General features: G+C 46.9%; 1 protein-coding gene across 15 annotated transcripts in view; it reads left to right on the top strand.

Moving 5' to 3' along the window:
* Positions 1 to 24,302, top strand: part of PCNT (pericentrin) — a 105,136-nt gene that overhangs the window by 64,914 nt on the left and 15,920 nt on the right. For 13 of the 15 annotated variants that reach the window (XM_086315925.1, XM_086315785.1, XM_086315840.1 and 10 more), the window contains 10 exons: positions 8,331 to 9,044; positions 9,939 to 10,035; positions 10,483 to 10,551; positions 11,830 to 11,984; positions 16,590 to 16,784; positions 17,959 to 18,132; positions 18,738 to 18,933; positions 19,690 to 19,912; positions 20,202 to 20,352; positions 20,788 to 21,381. In XM_086315925.1, coding sequence (XP_086172051.1) covers positions 8,331 to 9,044; positions 9,939 to 10,035; positions 10,483 to 10,551; positions 11,830 to 11,984; positions 16,590 to 16,784; positions 17,959 to 18,132; positions 18,738 to 18,933; positions 19,690 to 19,912; positions 20,202 to 20,352; positions 20,788 to 21,381 — 2,568 coding nt within the window. The remainder of the gene's footprint in view (positions 1 to 8,330; positions 9,045 to 9,938; positions 10,036 to 10,482; positions 10,552 to 11,829; positions 11,985 to 16,589; positions 16,785 to 17,958; positions 18,133 to 18,737; positions 18,934 to 19,689; positions 19,913 to 20,201; positions 20,353 to 20,787; positions 21,382 to 24,302) is intronic. The other 2 variants (XM_086316281.1, XM_086315623.1) reach the window with 2 other exon arrangements.

Here is a 24,302-nt window from a genome sequence, read left to right as displayed (position 1 = left end):
CCTTAGGAAGCATCACTACAAACAAAGCTAGTGGAGGTGATGGAATTCCAGTTGAGCTATTCCAAATTCTAAAAGATGATGGTATGAAAGTACTGCACTCAGTATGCCAACGAATTTGGAAAACTCAGCAGTGGCCACAGGACTGGAAAAGGTCAGTTTTCATTCCAGTCCCAAAGAAAGGCAATGCCAAAGAATGTTCAGACTACCGCACAATTGCACTCATCTCACACGTTAGCAAAGTAATGCTCAAAATTCTCCAAGCTAGGCATCAACAGTACATGAACCATGAATTTCCAGATGTTCAAGCTGGATTTAGAAAAGGCAGAGGAACCAGAGATCAAATTGCCAACATCCGTTGAATCATTGAAAAAGCAAAAAAGTTCCAGAAAAACATCTCCTTCTGCTTTATTGACTACACCAAAGCCTTTGACTGTGTAGATCACAACAAACTGTGGAAAATTCTTCAAGAGATGGGAATACCAGACCACCTTACCTGTCTCCTGAGAAATATGTATGCAGGTCAAGAAGCAACGGTTAGAACCAGACATGGAACAATGGACTGGTCCCAAATAGGAAAAGGAGTATGTCAAGCCTGTATATTGTCACCCTGCTTATTTAACTTATATGCAGAGTACATCATGCAAAATGCTGGGCTAGACAAACCACAGGCTGGAATCAAGATTGCTGGGAGAAATATCAATAACTTCAGATATGCAGATGCCACCAACCTTATGGCAGAAAGTGAAGAGGAACTTAAGAGCGTCTTAATGAAGGTGAAGGAGGAGAGTGAAAAAGTTGACTTAAAACTCAACATTCAAAAACTTAAGATCATGGCATCTGGTCCCATCATTTCATGGCAAGTAGATGGGGAAACAATGGAAACAGTGAGAGACTTTATTTTCTTGGGCTCCAGAATCACTGCAGATGGTGACTGCAGCCATGAAATTAAAAAACGCTTGCCCCTTGGAAGAGAAGCTATGACCAACCTAGACAGCATATTGGAAAACAGAGGCACTACTTTGTCAACAAAGGTCCATCTAGTCAAAGCTGTCATTTTTCCAGTGGTCATGTATGGATGTGAGAGTTGGACCGTAAGGAAAGCTGAGCACCAAAGAATTGATGCTTTTAAACTATGGTGTTGGAGAAGACTCTTGAGAGTCCCTTGGACTGCAGGAAGATCAAACCAGTCAATCCTAAAGGAGATGAGTCCTGAATATTCATTGAAAAGACTGATGCTAAATCTCCAATACTTTGGCCACCTGATGGAAACAGCTGATTCATTGAAAAAGAGCCTGATGCTGGGAAAGATTGAAGGCAGAAGGAGAAGGGGATGACAGAGGATGAGATGGTTGGATGGCATCACCCACTCGATGGACATGAGTTTGAGCAAGCTCCAGGAGATGATTAAGGACAGGGAGGCCTGGTGTGCTGCAGTCCATGGGGTTCCAAAAGGTCGGACATGACTGAGCAGTGAACTGAACTGATACTTATCCATTCATCTGTCTATGGATGCTTGAGTTGCTTCCACATTTTCAAAATTTTTATTGTTTTATTTGGCTGCTCTGGGTCTCAGTTGCTGCACATGATGTCTTCACTGCTATGTGTGGGCTCCTTGGTTGCTTCGTATAGGCTTTTTAGTTGTGGCACACAGGCTCTGTAGTTGGGGTGTATGGGTTCTCGTTCCTTGACCGGGGATCGAACCCAAGCCCCCTTCGTTGGGAGTGCAGAGCCTTAACCACCGGACCGCCAGGGACGTTGTACCTCCACGTTTTAACTTATGAGTAGTGCTGCTGTGAACATGGTGTACAGATATCTCTTTGAGACCTTGGTTTCAGTTCTTTTAGGTGTACACCCAATACTAGAGTTGCTGAATCATGTGATAATTCCATTGCAAATTTTCTGAAGAACTACCATAGTGTCTTCCACAGTGGCTGTACCATTTTACATTTCTTTCAAAAGTATACGAAGGTTCCATTGTAAAGTAGTCATCCTAATGGTTGGAAGGTGGTATCTAATTATAGTTTTGGTTTGCATTTCTCAAATGATTAGTGTTATTGAATATCTTTTCATGTGCTCATTGGCCATTTATATATGTTCTTTAGAGAGATGTCTCATCATGGCAAATTTTGAATCAGGTTGTATGGTTTCTTTTAATTGAGTTTTAGGAGTTCTTTATATTTTTCTGGGTATATTAATCCCTTTTCAGGTATTATTGTTGTTCAGTTGCTAAGTTCTGTCGGATTCTTTGCAACCTCATGGTCTGCAGCACACCCCACTTCCCTGTCCTCCACTATGTCCTGGAGTTTGCTCAGGTTCATGTCCATTGAGTCGATGATGCTATCTAACCGTCTCATCCTCTGCCACCGTCTTCTCCTTTTGCCTTCAATCTTTACTAGCATCGGGGTCTTTCCAGTTAGTTAGTTCTTCACAACAGTTGACTAAAGTATTGGTTAAATAATGAAGATCCATGTATTATCAGGTGTATGATTTGTAAATATTTTTTCCCATTTCGTGTGTTGCATTTTTACTCTATGGACAGTGTCTTTTGCTGCACAGATTTTAAAAATGTCATGAAGTCCAGTTTGTCTTTGATCTGTCTGATATCTTTTGTGTAATATACAGGCAATAGTTGCCAAGTTCAGCATCGTGAAGCTTTTGCCATGTGTTTTCTCAGAGTGTTATAGTTTTATGTCTTTAATCTATTTGGTGTTAATTTTTGTACGTGGTTTTAGGTAAGGGTCCAACATCATTCTTTTGCATGTTAATATCCTGTATTACCAGCATCATGTGTGAAAAGACTGTCCTTTCCCACTGAATGATCTTAGCACCATTGTCAAAAATCATATAACAGTGTATGCAAGTGTCTATTTCTAGGCTTTCTGTACTAGTTCATATGTCTGTTTTTATGAGACTCTGACACTGTTTTGATTACTATAGCTTTGTCATAAATTTTACAATCAAGAAGTACTGAGTCCTTCAGTTTTGTTCTTGTTAGATTATTTTGGCTGTTCAGGGTCCTTTAAAACACCTTGTGAATTTCAGAATGGGTGTTTTAATTTCTGTAAAAAAGGTCTTTGGAATTTTGATAGAACAGCTTTGCATATGTAGAATGCTTTGGGTGGTATTGACACATTTTAATTTTAATACTAAGCCTTTAAATCCATAGCCATGAGACATATTTCCATTTATTTACGTCCTCTTTTAATTTCTTTTAAGAGTATCTGTAGTTCCATTGTACAAGTCTTTCACCTCCTTGATGAATTCTTGGTTAATTTTTCCTTTCTTCCTTCCTTTTTAAAAAAAAAAAATTATTTTTGTTGTTGTTGCTGTCATAAATGGAATTGTTTTAATTTTTTTCAGATAGTTCCTGCATAGAAATGCAGCTGACTTTATATGCTGACTTTGTATCTTGCAATTTTACTGAATTCATGCATTAGTTCTAACAGTTTCTTTGTGAAATCTTTAAGTTTTCTACATGTAGGATCATATCATCTGTGAATATAGATCATTTTACTTTTCCCTTTCCAGTTTGGATGCCCTTTATTTCTTTCTCTTGTCTAATTGCTCTGGCTAGGATTTCCAGTACTGTGTTGAAGGGAATTGGGCATCCTTTGCTTGTTCCTGATCTTAGAGGAAAAGCTTTCAATTTTTCATCCTTGAGTATGGTGTTCACTGTGGGTTTCTCGCGTGGCTTTTGTGTTGACATAGTTTCCTTTTGCTTCTAGTTTGCTGAATTGAATGTTGTGAAAGGGTATTAGATTTTCCAATGCTTTTTCTGCATCAACTGAAATGACATGCGAGTTTAATGTACCATGGTACATTAACTGATTTTTCCTGTGTAGAATTTAAGGAATAACTACCACTTAATTATGATGTATAACCCTTTTAATATACTGTTGAATTTGATTTGCTATTATTTTGTTAAGAATTTTTGCATAAATATAAGGGATGTTGGTTTATAGTTTTCATTTTTTTGTAGTATCTTTGGCTTTAAGGTAATGCAGGCCTCACAGAATGAATCAGGAGGCATTCCCTTTGCTTCTGTGCTAGGAAAGAGACTGCAAAGAATTGGTATAATATCTTTCTTAAATGTTTGGTAGAATTCACCAGTGAACTCATCTGGGCCTGGTGCTTCCTCCTTTTCAAAACTTGCTAGAAAAGTTTGAGAAGGATTGATAGTATTTCTTTACATGTTTGGTGGAATTCACCAGCAAAGGCATCAGGTCCAGTGCTTTGTTTTGTAGGGAGATTTTTTATTATTGATTCCATCTCCTTCTTTGTCTCTCATAACTTTTCTTGGCTTAAATTTATTTTATAAATAAATTTACATTGAAAGGGTCACCTGCTCTTCTCTGGTTACTGTTTGCATGGAATATCTTTTTTTATCCTTTTATTTTCAACCTGCTTGTGTCTTTGGGTTTAAAGTGAACTTCTGTGGACAGCATGTATTGAATTGACCACATAGTTCCTTAGGTTTTAAAGTTAAAATAAAAGGAACATTTTTCATTCTCACCAAGAACTTTATTGAACAATGTTGTCATCATTTTGTTCCACTACCTTCTGCCATTTTTCAGGCAACTTCATAATTCCATCTTCCCAAGTTTTTATCTTTTAAAAGTTGCCTTTTAAATTCTTCCATGGAATTGAAATTTTTTCCTTTGTAAAGACTGAAATGAATAGAAATCCAAAGGTGGAATGTCAGGTGAATACAGTGAATGATTTGGAACTTCCAGTTTGTAACAGTTTTTGCTTGGTCATCAAAGAAACATGCGTTCTTGCTTATCCTAATGGAAGACTGTGACTTTTCTGTTGACTAATTTTGAACTGATTTTCGTTGAGTGCTACTTTCAATTGGTCTAACTGGGAGCAGTACTTGTTGGAATTTATTCTTTGGTTTTTCTGGAAGGAGCTCATGATAAATGACTACCTTCCCATCCCACCGTATACACAACATTACTTTCTTTGGATGAAGACAGCCTTTGGTGTAGTTGGTGGTGGTTCATTTCAGTAGCCCTATGATCTCTTCCATTCCACATTATTGTGCAATATCTACTTTTCATTGCCTGTCACAATTTGTTTTAAAAATGAAACATTTTCGTTACGTTTAAGAATCACATGGGAAAGTATGGTCAAGAAGGTTCTTTTCACTTAACTAATGTGGAACCCAAACATCAAAGCGATTAACATAACCCAGCTGGTATGAATGATTTTCAACACTTGATTTGGATATTTTGAGTACGTCGCCTATCTACTGCATGGCATAATGTTGATTGGTCTCAATTAATCTCTCTGATTGGTAACAACTTCAACCGGTCTGCCTGACCTTGGAGCATTGCTCAGTGAGAAACGTCCAGTATGAAATGTCACCACTTTTAACACATTTGATCGGTCACAGCATGGTCTCCATACACTGAACAAATCTTTTGCTTTTCAATTGCGTTTTTACCTTTCTTGAAATAATAAAGCATAGTATGCCAAAAATGTTGCTTTTCTTCCATCTTAAATATTAAAATGGCTACACAAAAATTCACCAGTTTTGATGTTTTATTAAAAATGCGTGCTGATATGACACAGTCACGATACAGTCTAACAAAACTGTTTCGAATGATGTTAAACACAGCTAAGCACTGCTAGAGCCACCTTACGGGAAGAAGCAAGTGGCCCTTCGGCCAGCCCGAGAGTCGGATCACATGTTCTTATCCACTCTGCCAGTCTCTGTTTTTGGAGCGCTTTATTTATCCATTTATATTTAAAGTTGTTGCTGATAAGGAATCCTGTGCTTTTGCCGTTTTGCTGTTTTCTTTATGCCTTACAGCTCTTTTTGATCCCTCATTTCCTACATTACTATCTTTTCTTGCATTTAATTAATTTCTTAAAATGGTGAAATATTTTTAAGTTCCTTCCTCATTACTCTTTGTGTGTGTTCTATTGCTGTTTTCACAATTAGCATCCTAACACAAAATACTGATTTGCATTTATACCAGCTTAAGTTTAATAACACATAAACTCTGTTCCTTTTAGCTCCATCCCCACTCCTTTTGGTTTTTGATGTAATAAAAAGACATCTTTATAACTGTGTGCCTCAAAACATAAACTAATAATTCCTTTCATTGCATTAATCTCTTAAATTATGTAGAAAACACATGTGGAGTTAGAAACTAAAGTTACAGTAATACTAACTTTTAGATTAATAACTTAAGAATATATATATTAGTCTTTTAAATCAGGATGAAAACAAAAAATGCAGTTAGAAACCATTGTTACAATAATGTTAGATTTTATAACTGCCCATATGTTTACCTACTGAGATCTTTATATCTCTGTACAGCTTTGCGTTACTGTCTAGGGTTCTCTTATTCCCCCTGCAGGACTCTCTTGAATGGAGGCTTCCCTGGTGGCTCAGGTAAAGAACCTGCCTGCTAATGCAGGAGACACAGGCTCAGTCCCTGAGTGAGGAAGGCCCCCTGGAGAAGGTGATGGCAACCTACTCCGATATTCTTGCCTGGGAAATCCCATGGACAGAGGAGTCTGGTGGGCTTAGCAACTAAACAACTCTCTTGAACATTCCTTACAGGGCACGACTTAGTGGTAACAACCTCCCTCAACTTTTGTTTATCTGGGAATGTCTTATTTCTCACTTCCTCTTGAAGGAGTCTTGCTGGATTTAGGATTCTTAGTTGACAGTTCTTCATCTTCTAGCCCTTTGAATATACAGACCCACAGTCCTCTGGCCTTCAAAGTTTCTGGTGGAGAGATCTGTTGATAATCCTATTGAAGATCTTTGTATACAACAAGTCACTTCTCTCTTGCTGTTTTCAAGAGTCTCACGTTGGCTTTGTGTGAGTTTGATTAGGACATGTCCTGGTGTCTGTCTGAGTTCATCTTACTTGGAGTTGGTTGAGTTTCCTGGGTACTTATGTTCATATCGTTCATCCGATTTGGAAAGTTCATTCATTATGTCCCTGTTTGTTCTCTTTGCCTCCTCTCTCCCTTCTGCTGGGACTCCATCAGTGTGTCTGCTGGGTTGTTTAGTGGTGTCCCACAGGTGCCTGAGGCTCCATTTACTTTTCTCAGCCTCCTTCCCGGCCTTGGTCATTTCCGTCGTTCTGTCTTCACATTCACTAATTCTTTCTTCTGCCTTCTCAGATCTACCTTTGAATCCCTTTAGTGAGTTTTAAATTTCAGTTATTATAGTTTTCAACTCCAGAATTTCTTTGTGATTTTTTTTAAATTGATGTTTCTATTTTGTTCATAATTTTTTTTTTTACACTTTCTCTGTATTTTCCTTAGTTCTTTGAGCATCTTTAAGACAGTTGTGTTAGAGTCTTTATTCATCCACCATCAAGTCTATTTCAGGGATGATTTCTGTAGACATACTTTTTCCTGTGTAGGATCTATACTTTCCTATTTCCTTTTTTTTTTGGTGATTTTTGTTGTTATTGTTGAACACTGAACCTTTTTAATCTTACTAATGTAAACCTAGAAATCGTACTTTCCTTCCTTCTCAGTATTTGTTTTCTTGTTGTTGTTGTTCATGTGGGGTTGTTATTTTTATTTTTATTTTGGATTGATGTCTCTGTGCAGAGGATCAGGGTGAGATATAAACTTAGGTTCTCACATCTTTTCTTAGCCTGTTCCTTTTTCCAAGGCACATGTAGTCACTTTATCATTTCCTCTGCATGTGCAGTTGTTTTTGAATGTCCTAGGTTTAAAATTTTTCCCCAAAGAGGAAAACACTTTGGTAGGGATAAGAGGGCACCAGTCCTTTCAGTCCCCTGGAAGTCACTTTCACCAGGTGGGCAGGTGCAGCAGACTGGCTGTCTCTGCTCCTCTGATCAGAAGCAGCAGTCAGAGCGCCACTCCCAGTTTTTAGAGGACAGCTCACCCTGCTTCCTGCCAGTGCTTCAGGGCACGTGCACAGCTGCCCCCAGGCCCTGGATTGGGGGTTGGGTGGTGCTTCTGTGCTAAGAGCTGAGAGCAGTTACCCTCTAGTCCTTCAATAGACTGTAGACTTCCAGAATAGTCATATTGGACATGTTCTGCCAGTGGCTGTCATCCAGGTGGGAAAGGGGACCCTGGTGCTGCCTGCCCTCCCATCCTTCCAGATCTTCTCCAGTGGTTACCTTAGGGAACAAGTTTTAAGCTTTGAGCCCTTCATGGGATTTTTTAAAACTTAAAATCTTAAAGAGTCTAGAGGGACAACGGGCTCATCATGGAACCACAGCCTTAATTGTTCAGACAGTCTCTGAAATTAGCTCATAAATAACAGGCAAATGTGGCAACATGAAATTCAGCCGTTTTACTGTATGCATGTTCTTCCTTACCTGCAGGATAAGGGAAAACTACTGGAAGATTGTCGGCTACAGAAAGTTGATCTCATAGCTCAGGTGAAACAACTTCAAGAAAAACTGAACCATCTGGTGTGTTCCATGAGCTTCCAAAACATCGAGATGGAGGACTTTAAATACCAGCAGGCATTGGCATCTCCATGTGCTTTAGAAGATGGTTTGAGTGATGGTTCTGATAACAGTGAAGAAACTGACAAATCACCTCCTATTGATACATTTAACATCATATGGGATCTAGCTGAAGTCACTGGAAATTCGGATTCATTGATAAGAAATGAGCCAGATGCTCCCACGGGAGAGCAGGTCACTTTGCAGGACAGGTCACTCTGCTTGCAGGGCCACTTGCATGGGTGCTCCCAGGACCTCACCCATTCCCAGGGGTCCAAGCCCTTGAAGAACGTGCTCAGGACGATGGGCCTGTCCCCCTGGAGCTCCCCTGAGGTTGTCAGGGAGGACTCAACCCTTGAGCCCCTGCCCAACCTGCCCCTGACACCCTGCTCAGATGCCCTGAGCCTGCACAGCCTGGACACCTCGCTTTGGGATGGGACAAGCACCCACGTGCTCCAGGCTGACCAGTCGGGGCGGCTTTGTTACCCGGGCGAGTCAGCTGCAGGAACAGCCCCTAAGTGGGTGGGGTCTCCATTAGCTGCAGACGGCGTTCCCTCTGCCAACCACCATGCTCAGCGGGTGCCTGTGGTAAGTGGTCTCCCCAGGCTCTGTCCTGATCTGGGTCCATGGGATGCTGAAGGGCAGTTTGTTCACACTGGGCTGTGTCTCTGTGGCTGGGGGAGTCACAGCTGCAGCCATTGTTGGCTCACCTCTTGATGTGGCCATTTGGCCAGGCATGGGTGAGCACTTGGCACTCCCTTGGTCAGCAAGTGTAGGGACGGTCAGCGTTCTGCAGGACGGACCCAAATCTACTGTAATAGGAACATCCAGAGCACTTGGGTTGTTTTTAACAGTACATGAAATGCATTAGCCTTACTCAGATCCACTGCACGCCTGAGTTTGCTAAGTCACACTGGCTTTGGGAAGTGTCATCACAAACCCATCTTCGTGTGTGGTCTGCATATCAGCTCTTAGTTTAGAATATGTATTTTAGGTTTATTTTCAGTTGTATTTCATGTTTCACAGGCTCTACATATAATGTGATCAGTTTCAAGGACACTTCAATGTATTATTTTGGGGTTAGGTTATAGTTTATCTAACATAGCTTTGAGATTTTGTGTATCTTGGATTAGATGAAAAATAAATTATAGGATACATGCAATTTGAAGTATCCATGTATTACCACTCCATATCCATATGCTTCCATTTTGTATCCATATGCTCCCACACATCATGCAAAATTTTAAAAATCTAAAATATTTGCCAGTGAAACCTTTAAAATATTCCTAGAGAAATGTAGATGAGTTTGATTAAAACGAACGTTATGACCTTGTGTCCACCAGCTTTGAACCCTTTTCTGTTTGAGTTCTATGTGGGAAGGTGATAAATTGAGGTCTTAGAAAGTTTCCATCTGGGAAGTTCAATTCTATGATATAAAAATTATCATTTTGTGACCATTTAAAAATCTACGTGTTTGAACAGGAGAAGGATGTTGAAGATTTTATCATAACATCTCTTGATTCTCAAGAAAAGTCACGATCACCTCCTCTTGGGTTAGAAGGAAAAAGCGATGGAAAAAGTGAGTCAGCCACGAGCTTTGTTTTTACAGTTTCAGAGCACAGACTGGCCCGCGTCTCTGTGTCTCTGCATCTCTCTCTGTCTCTGTCTCCCCCCGGGTTTGTGTTCTGTTACTTGAGGACCTGAAGGCATTTGTTCCTGAGAAGGTCACATGTATTTCGCGGGGTCCAGTCCACAGCACTGTACTTGTTTCAGGGGCAGCATCGAGTCCACAGACGTTCCTGAGGTTTTGTCCTGTTAGTGCCCTTTATAGAAACTAGCAGCGGCCAGCACCATGAATCCAGACGTCCTTTGCGGGGTGGAGACTGGAATGCAGGCCAGGTGCCAGGCACAGAGCTCCGGCCGTGAGGATCCCTGAGGTCCTCGGCAGGCCTGTTGGCGTATGTGAGCATGTGACTGTCTCTCAGGGGATTGGAAGCACAGTAATGGTGCTGCGCTCTTCCTGCAGGTCAGCTCAGATCCTGTGGTCGTACTGCCAGGCTTCATCCTGTTCCTTCTGAACAGCCAAGTGTCCTGGGTAGGTTTTCAAGACTTTGGAATGGTCTCTTCTCATGTTCAGATCCACTTAGCCTCTATCGATGGTTCTTGGTGGTCCTGCCTATATCGTCACAGCGGTGGTCACCACACCATGGCTCCTGACCTCACACTTTTATAATTGTTAGATTTTTACAAGTGAGTTACCTCAAGGTGTTTTAATGAAGTCCTCCTTGGCTCCTGGGGCCCTTTTGATGACAGGGCAGCAGTGAAGTCCAGATCGGAGGCCGTGTCAGCATTCGCAGCTCGGGGCCAGCTCTTTCCAGCTGACGCTCTTGCTTCCCCCGGCAGCAGCTGCGCGATGTAACAGTGTGAGCGGCTGCAAGGTGCGTCCCCATGCAGCCTCTCATCCACTGTCCTGAGGACACCACATTCAGCTTTCAGAGGTTCACTCTAGTGTTTGTTCCTAAATCACAGCTTCGAGTTAAAGTAACAGGTCTCCGCCTCCTGGCAACAAACCCCGCCCACCTCCTGCCCTGATCCCTGGAAGCCCAGCCTGCACTTTCTGCCCCATCACCAGCCAAGAGAGCCTGCACTTCAAGGACATGTGTCCAAGTGCGGCTGTGTGCTGCCCTCCACGGCCTTCCCTGTGTTCTGGATGTGGTCCTCGCCTCGGGTCAGACCCCTCATCCTTTCTGTTCTCTACAAGCTTCTGGAGAAAAGTGTGTGCGAGGTGCTTTCTGTATGAACATTGACATCTTCCTGATATGAGGCTTGGGCTTGACTGTGGGTGGGCAGGCAGGCAGGTTCCTGCAGAGTTTGGATCCCACAGTCCTGGGCCTGGATGTGGTGGGTGTAGCGCCTGGCCCCAGAGCGTGTCATCCACCTGAGAACGCCTCTTACTCCCTGGGTTGTCTCCCCTGAGCTTCCTCTCTGCTGTCGTCTTCATTCTTATTGACCACATGTTGGACCTCCTGGACTTAAAACTTTCTCTTTTTCCACATCTTTGTTTTCTTGTTCTCATATTCAAGAGAATTTTCAGAGCTTCTTAAGCTTCCTACGATTTGAATTCTGTTCTGATTTCTGATTCTTCCTTTTCTCTTGAGGCTTCCATTCCCCTTCCCGAATGATACTGCCCTTGTCACTTCTCTGGGAGTTTTAGCTTTTCTGATGTTTTCTGTTAGCTGCCTTGACTCTGTTTCTTCTGACTCTCTCAGTCTCTGTTTCTCCCTGTCTTTTGCTGTGTTTGAGTGCTCCTTGGCACATGTGAGAAGTTAGACTTCTGGGCCAGTCCAGCCCTGACTGTGCAGTGTGTTTCCAGGTGGTGGTGTGGAGTTTGCAGAACCACTGAGCCAAGGTTCGGGAAGACTGGGAGCTCCCACTGCCAGCCCCACAGCGCCCCCCGTCACCCCCAGGGACTGCCGACGGCCGCTGGACACCATGAAGGAGAAGGAAGTCCATCCGAAGCAAGTGAAGGTAGTGGCTGTGAGGAGGGGCCAGCTCAAGGGGCCTTCCCTCTGGCCCGTCAGTAGCTGTACCAGCCTCAGCCCTGCTCTGACTTTGTGCCTTGTGTTGTATTTCTGGGAGGAGAGATGCTGCTGTTGGGAGGGTCATAAGGACAGTTGTCCCAGGTGGGTACCCTGCTACACTGGAGGGGCCACGGCCATGCTTGGGGGGCCAGCGCCTCCCATAGTGCCTGTCACAGCACAGCACACAGTGGGCCTGCCCGCACAGTGTCGTCATGAGTCTCAAGACAAAACTAGATCTGTGTCCTGAGTCTAGTTCAGGTGTCGGAACTCACAACCCTGTTTGGGAAGCAGCTGTGGTTCCTGTTTGTTTGGCCTTGGAGGCTTTCCTGAGACGACCTGGGGGCTCTGTGCCAGGGCACCCACAGAGGTGGGAGGGGCTGCGCTCTGCAGGCTCAGGAGAACCCACCCCGCTCTGCTTCAGGCCCATGGCGCAGAGATGTGTTTTCATCCTTCCCTGAGTCTCCACGAGGTGTTGTTCTTTGCTCTTGAGAAGGAAGATCTTTGCTTTTGGCTCGTACAGCCCAAAAAGAACGCATGTTTGGCATTGCATGGCATGGGCACACCCAGGATGTTGCCATATTCCCACTGCTACTGTTCTCAGGATGGTGGAAACGACAGGGGGTCCAATGAGTCTCTGTTTTGGAAGCCCAGACGGTCACCCTGAGCCACCCCTGGGCAGCTCCTGGGTCCCAGGGCTGAGTCCATATTGGCCTCTCACAGCTGTGCTCCAGAGGAGCACTCGGGTCAAGCTGGTTCTCTGCGATGAGGAGAGATGGCCACCCCATCGGCGTCCAGGGATTTAACCTGCAGGCAGAATATAAACATTTTTCTAGCTTAGCTGACACATGACAGCATAAGGATTTACATGTCTGTGTTGCGAAATGACCACAGTAAGGTCAGTTAATGCCTCCCCTACCCTGAAAGGCAGAATTCAGGGGGAACTTTTCTTCTGTCTTCACTTTAGAAATCTTTTTATGGCAAAACCATTGATGTAAACTTGGCTGAATAAGTAAATATGTCACTATTCCTTTTTTTTTTTAAGATTTTTTTTTATTCTTTGGCCGTGCTGGGTCTTCAGTGCTGCTTGCGGGCTTTCTCTAGTTGCAGCGAGCTGGGGCTGCTGTTCGCTGTGGTGCGTGGGCTGCTCGGGTGTCTTCTCATTCAGAGCACAGGCTCCAGGCACTAGGCTTCAGTCCTTCAGTCGTTGTGGCTCGTGTGCTCTAGAGCGCCGGCTCAGTAGCTGTGGAACTCGGGCTTAGCTGCTCCACGGCATGTGGGATCTTCCCAAACCAGGGATCAAACCCATGTCTCTTGCATTGCAAGGTGGATTCTTAACCACTGGACTACGAGAGAGCCCCCACTGTCCTGTTTTATTCAGGTAGTAAGTGTCCACAAAGGAAGCAATTTTGACGTTAAGTAAAATTTTCTTTGAAATTCTATTCAAAATGATATTGTTTTTATTCCTGTAAGAATTGTAATTGAAGTAATATCTTGTAGCTGTTTCTTCTTTCTTTTTTTATATTCCTCAACTCTTTATATGATGTAAGACCATAAAAAACACGTTTCTGTTAGTGTTTCCCACCCAGGCAACCTCATATGAGGATTCCTAATTTTTAAAGAAGCCATTTGGTTGTTAATGACCATGTTTTATGCTTAGGCTTTGACACTTAGTATTTGATGCTTAGGTATTAGAAATGAAAGAAAGAAACTCAGCAAAGCCCTTTTCGGAAGCGCTGGGGTGGTGGGAGAGAAACTCAGGAGTGGTCACCCCGAGGCGGCCTGTCCTGTTGGTCGGAGCCCCGCTGCCACGTTCCCCGCTGGCTGCCCCCGCCCTGCCTCACAGTCCTCAGCTGGGCATGTGGACCTTCCACCCTGGGGCTGAGTCTCAGGAGCATCAGGCAGTCACAGCTCGGCCTGTCCTGAAGCTGGGGACACTGCTGAAGGTCCGGGTGGCGAGGGCAGAGGACTTCGTTCGTCACCACTGTTCTTCTCCAGTGTGTTTTTCAGAACATGTGGCTTCTCATCATGTGACCCACAGCCTGCGGGCTCCCTGTCCACTTGACCCTATCCGTCTCCTACCCCTCCTTTCCTGTGGCTGCTGTTTGCATCCATTCTGTGTCATGTACACTGTTTTTTAATGTGAAATTGTTTTAGGGTGTTAAAGATGACTGCTTTCAAAATAAACATATATTGTGGCGTCCAGCATATTTTAGTTTTTTAGCCGCATCATTAGATTTAGAGGAAAAACCTGTTTCTGTTATAGTTGAGTGACTAGTTGTTCTCTCTCACAAGCCTCCAAGTTGCTCTTTTTGCATTTCCCTAAGGTGCCCTTGTGGAGCCTTTGTGTGTATGCCATGGGCTCGGTCCTGGTGCCCAGACACGATGTCGTAGCCCCAGCTTCTAGGAGGACAGCCCTGGGTAGGGGCTGCTGCCTTCCGCTCTCAGCTTCTGTGTGTAGGACAGACAGCTGGCAGGTGTGTCCCGTGTCCCATGGCTCTGTAACCACCCCTCCAAATCCCAGTGGTATGGAAGACCCTTGCTGTGCTCACAGACCCCGTGGTGGGGACTCTGGCCGAGCTGGGGCATGGGAGGGCTGCAGTAGTCAGTGGTCAGCCTCGCACTGTCTTCAGGTGCCTCACCGAAGCACAGATGACTGTGTGGCCCTCGGGTCTTCCTCCTGGAGGGCAGCTTTTGTCCCAGAGAGCCATGGAGCCACCTGGCATCTTGCTGACCTGGCCGTGGATTTCCCTGAAATGAGTGTCCACCTGAGGGAGCAGGCGGGACGCTGGATTATAGGGTCTCTCTTGGAGCAGCTCACACAGAAATTCACTTGTCTCTGACAGTGGTGGTGGTGGTGGTTTAGTCGCTGAGTCGTGTCTGACTTTTTGCAACCCCACGGACTGCAGCTCGCCAGGCTTCCCTGTCCTTCACCATCTCCCGGAGCTTGCTCAAACTCATGTCCATTGAACCAGTGATGCCATCCAACCATCTCATTCTCTGTCACCCCTTTCTCCTCCTGCCCTCAATCTTTCCCAGCATCAGGGTCTTTTCCAATGAGTCAGTTCTTCGTGTCAGGTGGCCAAAGTATTGGAGCTTCATCTTCAGCATCAGTCCTTCCAATGAACATTCACGGTTGATTTCCTTTAGAATGGACTGGTTTGATCTCCTTGCTGCCCAAGGGACTCTCTAGAGTCTTCTCCAGCACCATAATTCGAAAGCATCAATTCTTTGGCACTCCGCCTTCCTTATGGTCCAACTCTCACATCCGTATATGATTATTGGAAAAACCATAGCTTTGATTATACACACCTTTGTTGGCAAAATGATGTTTCTGCTTTTTAATATGCTGTCTAGGTTTGTGATAGCTTTTCTTCCAAGGAATAAGTGTCTTTTAATTTCATGGCTACATAAGAAAGCTGAGTGCTAAAAAAGTCAATGCTTTTGAACTGTGGTGTTGGAGAAGACTCTTGAGAGTCCCTTGGACTGCCAGGAAATCAAACCAGTCAATCCTAAAGGAAATCAGTCCTGCATATTCATTGGAAGAACTGATGCTGAAGCTGAAGCTCCAGTACTTTGGCCACCTGATGGGAAGAACTGACTCATTGAAAAAAACCTTGATGCTGGGAAAGATTGAAGGCAGGAGGAGAAGGAGACCACAGAGGATGAGATGGTTGGATGGCATCACCAACTTGATAGACATGAATTTGAGCAAGCTCCGGGAGTTGGTGATGGACAGGAAAGCCTGGTGTGCTACAATCCATGGGGTCACAAAGAGTCAGACAGGACTGAGCGACTCAACTGAACTGACAGTCACTGTCTGCACTGATTTGGGAGCTGAAGAAAATAAAATCTGTCACTGTTTCCACTTTTCCCCCATCTATTTACCATGAAGTGACGGGACCAGATGCCACGCTCTTAGTTTTTTGAATGTTGAATGTTAAGCCAGCTTTTGCACTTCTTTCACTTTCACAAGAGGCTCTTTAGTTCTTCTTCACTTTCTGCTGTAAGGGTGGTGTCATCTGCATATCTGAAGTTATTGTTATTTCTTCCTGCAATCTTGATTTCAGCTTGAGCTTCATCCAGCCTGGCATTTCTTACAATGTACTCTGCATGTAAGTTAAATGAGCAGGGTGACAATATACAACCTTGACATACTCATTTCCCTATTTGGAAACAGTCCGTTGTTTCATGTCCAGTTCTGTTGCTTCTTGACCTGCATACAGGTTTCTCAGGAGGCAGGTAAGGTGGTCTGGTATTGCCGTCTCTTGAAGAATTTTCCACAGTTTGTTGTGATCCACACAAAGGCTTTAGCTTATCAATTAAGTAGATGTTTTTCTGGAATTCTCTTGCTTTTTCTATGACCCAATGGATGTTTGCAAGTTGATCTCTGGTTCCTCTGTCTTTTCCTCTGACTGTTACAGGAGGAAAGTTTGGTTAGCAGTGGACTCTGTTCAAAGGCTGTGGGGCAGCCTGGTGAGCCTTCATGGGTGACAGCAATGGTGAGAGGCTTCACGCCTCTTTTCCTTCTTTCTGAAATGTTTATCTGTTTCAGGCGTTGCTGCAGATGGTGTGTGATGAGAGCCACCACATCCTGGCCCTGTCTGAATACCGAGGACCCCCCCACATCCTGAGCAGGAGCGAGCCTAGTGCCCGCCTCGAGTGCCTTCCATTGGGGGGCCAGGGCCTGCTGGAGGCAGTGCCTGCTCCCAGGGAGCATCCCACCCCAGGATCCCAGAAGGGAGAGAAGGTACAGGCCTTCAAGGTAAAGAAGAGAAGCAGTGGGCATGGACCAGTCAAGAAATGGGAGTAAAGGGACAAGAGGCAGGTCAGCGGTAGGCGGGGAGGCCATGCCTGGTCAGCCACTCTCTCACTCGCATCCTTTGGGCTCCAGCCCCATGTCAGCACCTTCCTGACCCTGTTCAGGCAGGAGAGGCTGGGCGAAGAGGCGTGACGGAGCTCTGCTGGCAGCTCATGATGGAGATGGGTGTGGGGACGGGGTCTGCGACCACAGGGTCTCAGTGTCCACTCCTTGACTGAGAGGCAGCACGGAGGTGAGGGACAGATGCTGAGTCCCCACGCACAGGGAGCCGGCTGGCCTTGGAGCGTGGCTGCAGCAGTGGGCAGACCCCGAGCTTTAGGGGAAGGGTGCAGGCAGGCCCAAGCTCGCCAAAAGGCAGCCAGGCTATGCATGGTCTATACAGACAAACCTGCACACACACACCCACACACCCACACACGGACCACATAGATGCACCTGCGTGTGTGTGTGCACAAACACACGGCCTGGCTTTGTGTACACACACGCAGACACATATGCAGACACACTCAGGGCCTGGCCTCTCCTAGCCCGGGGGCTCGTGTACACACTCGCATTCGGCCTGCCCTCCCATAGTCCCAGGCTCATGTATACACAGACACACACAGACACTCAGGGCCTGGCTTCCCCTAGCCCCAGGGCTCATGTACACAGACACATACACAGACACACACACAATTCAGGGCCGGGCCTCCCCTAAACCTGGGGCTCATGGACACACATACACACAGATACACACACACTCAGGGCCTGGCCTCTCCTAGCCCTGCGGCTCATGGACACACATACATATGCACCCACACACACACTGACACTTGGCCTGGCCTCCCCTAGCCCCTGGGCTCGTTACACACACACACACACACACTCAGGATCCGGCCTCCCCTAGCCCTGGGGCTCTGGTATAGCAGTGGGAAGAGGTTTGCTTGCTGGTGTGTGTTCCGTCTTCGCTGGGGTTGAGGGGTTCTCTGCCCCCAGAGGTACTGCTTGCTCCTGCTGTCCAGGGTGCTTGAGGTTGTGCATGTGTCCCTGTCAGTCAGGTGGGTCCTGTTGAACCTGCAGGATGGGTCTGTAGAAACATGGGTTTTTTGCTTTGATATTTTAGGCATCTTCCAACGTGGGCCTGGACTGGAAGGGAGACTTCCTGCAGACTGTACAGGAGGCCTTTGAGAAGGAGCGGGAGATGCTGAGAGTGGAGCTGTGGCCCCAGCTCTGTGGCTTGGGCCCTGGGGGCTGCGGCTCCCTGCTCGAGAGGCTGGAGAAGGTGGTTCATGAGCAGGTAAGCTGTGCCCCTACATCCCCCGCAGCCGGTCCTGACACAGGGGTGACAGAGCATGCTTCAGATGTGAATTTCAGTTCCTGTATTTCACCTGATCTTAGAGGCAGTGATTGCTCCTTTTAATGCATGATATTCCATGAAATGTAAAACTCAATGCATTTATTTTCCTTCACTATCTCTCTCTGTTCGGAAAATAACTGTCCTTTCCCTGAAAACAAATCAGCAATTCTAGGCAGCCCAGCTGCAGGTTATGAGCGCTGAGCCCAAGGTCAGAGGGTCAGCACCGCAAGGCCCTGGGAGTTCTGTTCCCGCCAGCTTCCCCATCTCCCTCCCTCACCCCGCCCCCCACCCTGGCAGAGAGGGTCAGGGTGCATGGCAGGTGTTGACCTGGCCCAAAAAGTGAGACCAAGATGCTGGGGGGGAGCCTCATGCGATCTGAGAGTCTGAGTGCCACTGTGCCCACATTCACACCACACAGTCGTCACACACATCCTGTGGCAGCGATCCTGGGAGCAGGGGCTGCTCCGGCTCAGCCCCCAGCCCTTGGGAGCCCCTCTCCTGCCGTGTCTGACGTCCCCCTACCCTGCCTCTTCCCCCTGTCTCAGGGGGACCAGCAGGAGAGGTCGTTGGAGCACCTCTGCCTGTCAGACAGGAGCAGCCTGCTGTCGGAGATCCAGGCTCTGCGCGCCCAGCTGCGGATGACACACCTGCAAAACCAGGAGAAACTGCAGCAGCTGTGCACGGCGCTGACCAGCACGGAGGCCCGCGGGAGCCGGCAGGAGCACCGGCTGCGCAGGCAGGGTGGGTGTGACCCCGACACTCGCCTGTTGGGTGGTGTGGGCGGGGCGGCCAGCCCCTCATCTCCCCAGGCCACCAAGTGCGTGGTCTGCGAGGCTCTCTGGAGCTTGCACGTGCACCTCTGGGCTAGTTTGAGAGTGTTTTGCACCTCTGTTCCTGAGGGTCCTGGTCTATAGTTTTTTTCTTATGGTTTCAGTGTCAGGGTGACGCCAGCCTCCTCCTTAGTGTTTGGAGAGTTCTCCAGCAAAGCCATCCAGGCTAGATTCTCTGGTAGGAGGAGTGGCAGGTGGGGTGGCATTTCAGGATGACCACGGGATGGTCACACCAAGCTTCATGTGCTAGGCAGGGTGGGCTCCATGCAGGTCCATCTTGGCTGAACTCCAGCTTCTGTCCCTGGGAGACCAAGGCCTGAACAGCACAGGGGTCAAGAGGACACGTGCCCCCCCCCGCCCCCAGTCACATTACATGCCTTGCATGGCTGGGTGGTCCTACTTGCTCTCCCCCAGTGTGTCTCTGGAGGCTCAGCCGGCCATAAGGTGAGGCTGGCAGTGGTGTGAGCAGAAGGCATGTGTCCTGAGTATCCTGGTGCAGTTGTAAACAACAGCTTCAGGGTCACAGAAACTTCCTGTCTCCCCCTAGCCCCCTCAAAGTGAACATATTCCATCCCTGTTAGTTTGTTACTAATGGTATGCTAAGTCATTTGTGTGTTCACTCTGGACTCATGAATAATGCTATTTTAATTTGTTTAATCTTTCTTAGTTGAATTATTGGCATATAAGGTTGAGCAGGAAAAATGTATAGCAAGTGACCTGCAGAAAACCCTGAACGAAGAGCAAGAGAAAGCAAATAATGTCCGAAAGCTGCTGGTGGCAGAGCAGAACGCTGTCAGAGACCTGAAATCTGAGCTCTGCGAGTGTCGACAAGACAACGAGCGGCTGCTCAAGTCCCTCAACGAAGTGCAGAAGGAGGTCCTCCAGTTGAGGTGCGGCCCTCCTGCAAGGCTCCCTCTTCTAGCTGTCCTGTCTTTAGGCTTCTGGGCAAAACTCAGTGCATGTTGCGTGGTTCCCACCACCTTCTTCCCAGCCTTGAAGTGAAAGGGGATGTCTGGAGCCAGGTTTCCCCCCATGTCCTGATCCGTGTGGGGGAGTGCCACTCTGCTCCCATGGGTTGGTAGGGGTTGGGGACTGAATGCACAGTGGGGCCCACCAGCCGGGTCCTGGGAGCCCCTGGCACTGGCCCACGTCCCTTTGAGAGCCCATGTCTTCACTCAGGTCCATGCTGGATAGTAAGGAGAGTGACCTGCAGGCAGCACTGCAGCATCTGGAGGGTGAGCGCATGAAGGAGCAGGCCCTGCAGAGCCAGCTAGAGGAGGAGCGGCTGCAGCACATGCAGAGAGAGGGCCAGAGTGCCAAGACCCTGGAGGTGATGGGGCTCAGGCCCTGGGGCCTGGGTTGGGGCTGTGAGGGGAATCCCTGTGGGCATAGACACGTGTGGCCCCCACCACCACCACATAATCGGTTTTGCGAGGCCAGCGCAGCTTCAAAGCCTTGTGGGCACCCCACCCGTGTACCGAGGAGGCAGAGAGCCAGCACCCCGTGGCAGCCATGTGGCTGTGTGTCAGGGGTGTCCCCCAGGCCTGGAAGAGCTGAGCACCATGTGGGGTCCAGGGCTGCAGGTTTGAGGGGGAGGCAAATTGGGTGGTGGCCCTGTGCTCGGAAGAGCGCCTCATCCAGAGTCACAAGGCGGGTGGTTACTGCTTGCACCCCTTCACCCAAAGGAGAAGCTCTGGCTTCAAAAACTGGCTAGATGCTATTGCTCTTGGTTTGATCTTTCTTGCCTCACTGTTCCCTGACGCAGGAGTTAAGGGCGTCTTTGGAGCAGCAGTGCGCCCAGAGCAACCAGCTATGCGTGGTGCTGAAACATGAACAGACAGCGAAGGACAACCTGCGGCAGGAGCTGCAGATCGAGGCGTCACGCTGTGAGGCACTGCTGGCGCAGGAACGCGGCCACATGTCTGAGCTGCAGCGGAGCCTGGAGGCTGAGCGGGACCGCGCGAGAGAGCTGTCAGAGGCCCTGCAGCATGAGCGCGTCCTGACGGAGCGGCTGAGCCGGCGGCCTCAGGAGAGGCCTGCACACCAGGCGCTGCTGCAGAAGCTGCGGGCCCAGGAGGAGCATGTGCGCGAGCTGGAGGTGGCGCTGGAGGCTGCACAGCGGCGTGCCCTGGAGGCCGAGGCGCATGTGCACCGCGAGGAGGTGGAGCGGGAGCAAGAGGTAAGTGCGGCACCGAAGACGCCTCCGGAGACCCTGCCTGGAACTCGGGAGAGGCCGGCGCGGGGCCGGGGACGGGTAGAGCAGGACGCATGCGAGGACGTGAGGACAGGAGCGGAGCTGAGGCCCAGCCGAGCGGACACACAGCCGTGGAGCAGGTGGCAGAGAGACAAGGAGACGCTGGTGAGCGTGCCTATGCTGGCCCCGGACTGCCCCTCGGCCTGGTTGCTGCAGCCTGGTGGCACGTGGAGCCAGGAGCTTGTGTCCTCCTACCTTGTTCCTTCCCAAGGTCGTTGTGAATCCTCAGGCCCAAGCAGTTCCATGTGTCTCCGTGAATGGCGCTTCGGCTTCTGTGTTAAGACCCTTGGGGTCTCGGTAGGAATTGCACTGAGTCTGCAAAGTGCTCTGGGGGTGTTGTCTCCTCAACAGTGTTAAGTCTTCCCATTGGAGAAGTCTGAGGGTCTATTCATTTATTTGCTCAGTTGCTTTATTTAGATCTTTGTTTTATCACTTCAGGTGGTAAACCTTGCATTTCTTTTGTTTATTCCTAAAGGTTATATTTTGATGCTGTTGTAAGTGGTGTTATTTTTTACTTCTGTTTTCAGATTGCTTGTTGTGACCGTGTAGCAATGCAGGTGACTTCCATACTTGGATCTGGTGTCCTGCCACTTCGCTGAACTGGCCTATGAGTCCCAATATTTTTAATAGATTCTTTGGAATTTTCAACATTGAAGACCATGATTTTTGCAGAGAGGCATAGTTTTGCTTGTTGCTTTCCCACCTGGAAGCCTTCTCTCTTCTCTTTGCCTGACTGCCCTGGCCAGAACCTACAAGAGTGCTGAAGCAGGCGCGAGGGCAAGGGTCCAGCCCCATTGCCGATCTTGGGGGAGCAGTCGTCTTTTACCACTGACTACGATGGTAGTTGTTTGGTTTTTGTCGCTGCCCCTTATCAGAGGAAGGTCCCTTGCATTTCTAGTTTATTCAGTCTCTTCTAGTTTATTTTAGTATTGAGAGTATTGGGTGTGCTCTTTCACTGTCTTTTGAGATTTACGGCTTTTATGCTTCCATTGTGCTTCTGAATTGATTGATTTTCATATTTTCAGCCATCCTGGCCCTCTTGGGCTGCATTCCTCTTGAATTTGGTGTATGTGAGGTGCTTAGCTGCTCAGTTGTGTCTGACTCTGCGACCTTATGGACTCTACGCAAGAATACCGGAGTGGGTTTCCATGCCCTCCTCCAGGGGATCTTTCCAGCCCAGGGGTCAAACCCAGGTCTCCCACATTGCAGGTGGATTCTTTACCCTGGTGGCTTAGACAGTAAAGAATTTAGTGTATAATTCTTTTTAAATCAGTGCTGAATTCAGTTTGCTAGTATTTTGTTAAGGATTTTGCATTTATATTTATGAGCAATATTGTTCTGTAGTTTTCCTGTGTTTTTGGTTCTGGTATCAGGAAGGTCTTGGCTGTGCAGAGTAGATTTGGAAGTGTTCCCTCCTTTATCTTTTGGATAGATCTTAATTTTAGATACATTATATGTCAACCAAAAGTATTTGTTTCTGAGGATATTATATTCTGTGTTTTCTCATGAATTCACTTTTATTTTGTTCTTTTAAAAATATTTTTTAAAATGTTGAAAAAATTACCTTTATAATTTCTATCTTTGTGTTTTGTCAAATTCTAAGAATGCTCAAACTACTGCACAATTGCACTCAGCTGACACGCTAGTAAAGTAATGCTCAAAATTCTCCAAGCCAGGCTTCAGCAGTATGTGAACCGTGAGCTTCCTGATGTTCAAGCTGGTTTTAGAAAAGGCAGAGGAACCAGAGATCAAATTGCCAACATCTGCTGGATCATCGAAAAAGCAAGAGAGTTCCAGAAAATCATCTATTTCTGCTTTATTGACTATGCCAAAGCCTTTGACTATGTGGATCACAATAAACTGTGGAAAATTCTGAAAGAGATGGGAATACCAGACCATCTGCCCTGTCTCTTGAGAAACCTGTATGCAGGTCAGGAAGCAAGAGTTAGAACTGGACATGGAACAACAGACTGGTTCCAAATAGGAAAAGGAGTACGTCAAGGCTGTATATTGTCACCCTGCTTATTTAACTTGTATGCAGAGTACATCGTGAGAAACGCTGGGCTGGAAGAAGCACAAGCTGGAATCAAGATTGCTGGGAGAAATATCAATAACCTCAGATATGCAGACAACACCACCCTTATGGCAGAAAGTGAAGAGGAACTCAAAAGCCTCTTGATGAAAGTGAAAGAGGAGAGTGAAAAAGTAGGTTTAAAGCTCAACATTCAGAAAACGAAGATCATGGCATCTGGTCCCACCACTTCATGGGAAATAGATGGGGAAACAGTGGAAACAGTGTCAGACTTTATTTTTCTGGGCTCCAAAATCACTGCAGATGGTGATTGCAGCCATGAAATTAAAAGATGCTTACTCCTTGAAACGAAAGTTATGACCAACCTAGATAGCATATTAAAAAGCAGAGACAGTACCTTGCCAACAAAGATCTGTCTAGTCAAGGCTATGGTTTTTCTAGTGGTCATGTATGGATGTGAGAGTTGGACTGTGAAGAAAGCTGAGCACCGAAGAATTGATGCTTTTGAACTGTGATGTTGGAGAAGACTCTTGAGAATCCCTTGGACTGCAAGGAGATCCAACCAGTCCATCCTAAAGGAGACCAGTCCTGGGTATTCATTGGAAGGACTGATGTTGAAGCTGAAACACCAATACTTTGGCCACCTGACGTGAAGAGTTAACTCATTGGAAAAGACCCTGATGCTGGGAGGGATTGGGGGCAGGAGGAGAAGGGGATGACAGAAGATGAGATGGCTAGATGGCATCACCCACTTGATGGACATGAGTTTGGGTAAACTCCGGGAGTTGGTGATGGACAGGGAGGCCTGGCGTGCTGCGATTCATGGGGTCACAGAGTCAGATATGACTGAGCAACTGAACTGAACTGAAAAAGGTTTTAAAGCGCACAAAGAAAACCAATGGCCTGGTCCTTTTAATGGTTAGCCTGCCATTAAATGGTCAAAAAATAAATACTAGTGAGATATTCACACACTATTGAGTTCACCAATTTAAAT

This window comes from Bos grunniens, chromosome 1 (genome assembly GCF_055505025.1).
Source record: "Bos grunniens cultivar Pamir isolate PY7600 chromosome 1, Bosgru_T2T1.0, whole genome shotgun sequence".
NCBI classification, from domain to species: domain Eukaryota; kingdom Metazoa; phylum Chordata; class Mammalia; order Artiodactyla; family Bovidae; genus Bos; species Bos grunniens.
The sequence above is the reverse complement of the archived record's forward strand: the minus strand, read 5'-3'. Positions and strand labels throughout refer to the sequence as shown.